The sequence below is a fragment of the Vigna unguiculata genome, chromosome 7 (assembly GCF_037176805.1).
Source record: "Vigna unguiculata cultivar grain cowpea cultivar isolate G323 ecotype 2 chromosome 7, ASM3717680v1, whole genome shotgun sequence".
Taxonomy (NCBI): Eukaryota; Viridiplantae; Streptophyta; class Magnoliopsida; order Fabales; family Fabaceae; genus Vigna; species Vigna unguiculata.
Genome location: NC_140798.1, coordinates 9,128,442 through 9,133,254, shown reverse-complemented (window position 1 = coordinate 9,133,254; position 4,813 = coordinate 9,128,442). Strand labels below are relative to the sequence as shown.

General features: G+C 29.6%; 1 protein-coding gene across 4 annotated transcripts; it reads right to left on the bottom strand.

Moving 5' to 3' along the window:
- Nucleotides 1-3,863, bottom strand: LOC114190468 (zinc finger protein). 4 transcript variants are annotated; one of them, XM_028079363.2, is made up of 5 exons: nt 3,741-3,863; nt 2,702-2,841; nt 1,963-2,050; nt 313-379; nt 1-224 (listed from the first exon to the last, which is right to left on the bottom strand). In XM_028079363.2, exons 2-5 carry the CDS (start codon nt 2,805-2,807, stop codon nt 171-173), a joined length of 315 nt encoding a protein of 104 aa, XP_027935164.1. In that variant the 5' UTR covers nt 2,808-2,841; nt 3,741-3,863; the 3' UTR covers nt 1-170. The 4 variants fall into 4 exon arrangements, with proteins under 4 accessions (XP_027935164.1, XP_027935165.1, XP_027935166.1 ...); XM_028079364.2 differs by having other exon boundaries at nt 2,702-2,838; nt 3,741-3,862; XM_028079365.2 differs by having other exon boundaries at nt 3,745-3,836.
- Between the last annotated feature and the right edge of the window lie 950 nt (nt 3,864-4,813).

Genomic DNA, 4,813 nt, shown 5'->3' with positions numbered 1-4,813 from the left:
TTTTTTATACCAAGAGAATAAACTTTACTATCATATAATAATCAATCCAATGGTATAGGGATCATCCACCAACTTGTCCAAAACTTGTTTGCCTCAGCAACAATCAGCACAATTACAAACAAAACCGTGCAAGAGCAAGATTCTTACTGAAGCTTACAATAATATGAAATTTAATCATAGAGACCTTCTTCATGCCAAAAGTCCACTAAAAAATCAACCATCTCCTGCACAAGGATATAACATTCTATCATTTTTTCACCGAAGTTATCCCCAAATTTGATAACAAAAATTGTATATCTCTTAAGAACTTACAGTTAATGATATTGGCTGTTGAAAAGGGGCTGCGGATAAAAGTAGATCCTCATAACTTGTTGTTAAGCTGCAAGAGATATCCAGGTTACTGTTGGAAAACACAACATGCGTACATGGGTACATAGGGTTTCACAGACACGAGAAGGCAGAAACTACAAAAGTGCATCAAGACCTCAACTTTACAAAAAGCAGAAGCTCGTACGAAAGGCCACAAGACCAATTATTGGTTAAATTTATTGAAATGAAATAGGAATTACAGGTACACATAGACTATAATATAACAGTTCACAGTTGAATACAATATTTTCACCTGTATTATATATTAAGATGGTAAAAACTAGTGTTTCATTTGTCAAAACATGTAATGAAAATAACAAAGGGGTCAATAAATTTGCTGCAAAACTTCATCTTGACAGTAGTTTTATCAATTTAGTGTCTGCATCTCTGTTGCATAATAAAATTCAACAGAGAAAAGAAGGCTGTTGTCACTCTCCCTCAAATTATAATAATTACTTATCCACCTATTATGAGTTCAAAAGTTTCTGGCTAGCGAAAATGCCCATTCCCTGTGTTTTAGCCCAATCATTAAGTTGTTTCCCAATAATCCTTGATAATGCAATTTGGGGTTGATCATCTCAAATTAATTTTTTACATGAAATACAAATAAATTTGTAAAGCACATACTGTAAATATTAGCAGTCTAAATGAACTAGTTATAACCTAAATAGAGCACAAATAACATATATATACTTTTGCCTACATTGGTGACCACACTTTCAAGCAGATGCTACTGTACGGAATACTGAAGCATCTCCATAATTTGTGTAACTTGGCAATGAGAATAGTTATTTAGAAAACCACTATAAGAACTTTATATTTCAGGAGGAGGAATAATATCCATGATAATGCCTGTGTTCCACTCCATTTTCAGATCAAATATTTTTAGTACACGGTTGTCCAAAACCTTAATTCAACATTCTTGTATATCTCACCATTTATTGAAGACTTCAACCAACAAAGAGAAAAAGGAAACCCCAAAAAAATTAAAAATAAAGCTCTACCCATCTCTAATCTAATTTAAAATGCAGTTCTCCCCCTTCCTTCGGCCTTCTCTACTCATTTAACTTCAGTGATGTCAATAGTGTAACCACCTCATCTTTACAGATTCAACATGGATGATACGATCTTTCCCACATATAAGCAGATAAAATCAAGTGTAAAAGATCCTTCTTAATCAAATACATGCATTGCTTGTCCAAATAAAAAAAAAATCATCTGATGCACCATCAGTGCATAACCTTACACTATTAGTAAACAAAGTATCATATCATTGAATTAAGTAGAACACTTAACTTTCAGTAAATGTTTCCCAAAGTTTTTAACCATGTCAAGTGGCATCACATGGTATTGATAGTGTAAAACTCTTTATATTGTGGATCCAAGTTAAATCCTAACAAACATTATTATACCATTAAACTAGCATTCCTCTCCCTGTTTAATTACAGTTTTAAACATATCACTTGGTATATTGATAGTGTAAAACTCTTTATAGTGCGGGATACAACTTCAATCCTAAAAACCATTATTATACCATTAATATAGCATTCCTCTCCCCTTTTATAACAGATGAAATCAGAAGTATGCATATACCTCACAATTGATTCTTTAGGAGGTCTTTCCAATTTTGTAGATCGATTACCAACCCATTCTTTTCTCATTTGATGCCAAGCTATCTCAGCTGCAAGAAAACATAAATGTACTTGAGAACTTTGAACAAGTGATACTAAAGTTAAAAAAACAATCCCTAAACAGAGTCTCACAAGTCATAAGGTCAACATTCAAGAACAATTTTCTGAAGATTTTAGAACCCGTAAGAATATCCCAAATAGGTTCCCACGATCTTTGGTTACATACGTCAATTTTATATAAACTTTACATGCATGTACTACCATGTTTGTAATTGTGAATAATCCATACAGTTAAATTAAAAACACTAGCAATTATTTACCACAATGAATTTTCACATTTTTTATTTTCAACTACATGGGAAAATGAAATCAAACCTCAAAAAAGTAATGTCATACTAAGAAAGTATAAAATGATAAAAATCAGGGTAAACAGAGCAGCTCTTGGGGACTCTGTAAAATTATTCCAATAAAACATTCATACTATGCTACATATTTTAATTTAAAGTTACAAAATAATACAAAGTCCAGAAAGAAATGTTTCAACACTAATTATGAATATTAGTAATAAAACCAGTATTATATATACACTTATAAGGTACAAGAATAGCTGAAACCACGACAGATTTTGCATGCTAACACATGTAAACTCTTCTTTTGTCTTCTAAATTATAAAAAAAAAAAAGTGTAAGAAACGAGCATACCATGGTTAACAAATACTTCTTTCTCAGTGGACTTTTTGCTGGCATCTCGTGATCCCTCCGAAGAACATGTCTGGTGGGCACTTGAACTGCTACCATTGAGTTCCATCTTCTATGGGACAATCAACATGCCTTCTAGGCTACTAATCCACAAACAAAGAAATTAAGTAGAAGGCACGCTGTCAGATAAATCCTTTCACTATTGAAAAATGTGGGCAATTCAATATTTGGGAACTGAAAAGCATGTCAGTTGATGACAGTAATTTAAAATAAAATGGAAAATATTCCACATTCAAAACTAAGAATTAATTCATCTAATTTGAAGTTTCTATTTCTCTGCTATTCACTTTTGAAGCACAACAAGAAATCACCACCGGGGAAAATAAGTTATTTTCAAAGACTGCAGTGTGAGACTCACAACCAAACAATTAGCATATTCAAGAAAACTGACCAAAATAGCTGTTTAGATTATTTAGGATTCATGAAAGACGCCACTTCTCTCTAAGATAAAAAGCATAACCAAATCCAAACAAGAAAATGAAACACTATTTGGAACAGAACAATGCATAGTTACAACTCCTCCTTTTATATTATAAAACATCTGTTTGACTAATACACACTAAAAACACACACCTTAAAGAACAAAAGAAAATAATCAAAGAAACAGATAACAACCACCTTCTCCTTGCTCTCACAAATCTCAGTTTTCAACTCGTATTCACACAAAGTCACATACCAACGCATACACACCCAAAACCTATTCATTAAATTATAAAAAGTACTATCATTGATTCATTTAATCAATTCTCAGTTGCAAGCAATCTGTCTGTTACTCTTTTCAGTAAGCACACACAGCTATAGCAAAAGATAATCAATTCAGACTCCATGTTCAATATCGGATTAATGCAATGAACAAAAGTAATTAACGGACAATTGAATACAAAGCTGAAGCAACTGGGCAGAAAAATAAAAAACAAAACCAATTCGAATTAAGATTCACAGTGCATTTGATCTTCAATTTTTTACAGCGTTTGGCGTTTACCTACGATGAACGAACGATGATCCTTCCGAAGATTCCTGTACTAGGAGAGAAAAGAGGGAGAAAATAAATAAGTTGAACTGAAACCCTATTGTCTTTCTTTCAAATTTTTGTTCTTATTTCTATGTAAAGTTTAATTTTATTTATTTCGTCAAAGAGTTAATATAATTTTTTTAAGCAAAGTTTCCTTTGATTTATTTTTTTTTCGAAGATTAATATATGATTTAATAGTTGTAAATGACTTAATTTTTTAAGTGATTAACTTGTTTGTTAATTTATTCTTTCAATATAGTTACAAAAATTAATTTGACGTTTTTGTTTTATTCGAGCCAAATATATTTTCATGTACAAATTAATTAAACTTTCTTTCAAAAATATGATGAAATTTTGGTAATCGAAAGAACTCACAAATAATTTTATTGATAAAGCTATTTGTCTAGGGCTCGATCAAAATAAAATAAAAATACAAAAAAAAAAAATAGGTAACTGAATCAAACAATAAATTGTTAGTAACAGTTTCTAAAACTAAATACAAGATTTGATTTGTTGTTATTCTTGTTAGGGGAAGGAAAAAAGAGAAAATATTTCAATATTTATTATGTATCATCAAAAGGATGTTGTCACCTGATTACACCTTATATCTCATTTATTTTTTAATTATAGTATTATAATTAATTTGAAATTTAAATTTGATAACTATTGAAATTAATCAGTTAAATCTTAAATAGATTCTGATTTTCTTTATGAAAAAATTAATTTTTATATTTATGGTATTTAAAATTATTGATATTTTTTAGTTTTGGTAACGTTTGTTTAATGATAAGTTAAATTTTTATATTATCTTAAATATTAATGTAATTAATAATTAGTATCTTCAAATAATCTATAACATTAATTTATATCATCATTACACATTTTCTTACCTTTAATAAGTAAATGCTCTTTTAAAATTAAAATAATGATTTTATTAATTTTATCATTTAAATATCATCTATTTTAAATTTAGCCATTTTGGTACTTTAAAATAGCGATTTATAATAAAAAAATTTATTCACAAAATTAAGTAAAACTATCCG

Excerpts from the sequence above, each read along its gene's own strand:
- LOC114190468 (XM_028079363.2), bottom strand. The coding sequence starts at position 2,807 with ATGGAACTCAATGGTAGCAGTTCAAGTGCCCACCAGACATGTTCTTCG. Across the intron at positions 2,051-2,701 it reads AGAAGTATTTGTTAACCATG|CTGAGATAGCTTGGCATCAA; the intron begins GTATGCTCGTTT and ends GTTTTCTTGCAG. Across the intron at positions 225-312 it reads AACAGCCAATATCATTAACT|GAGATGGTTGATTTTTTAGT; the intron begins GTAAGTTCTTAA and ends ATCCTTGTGCAG.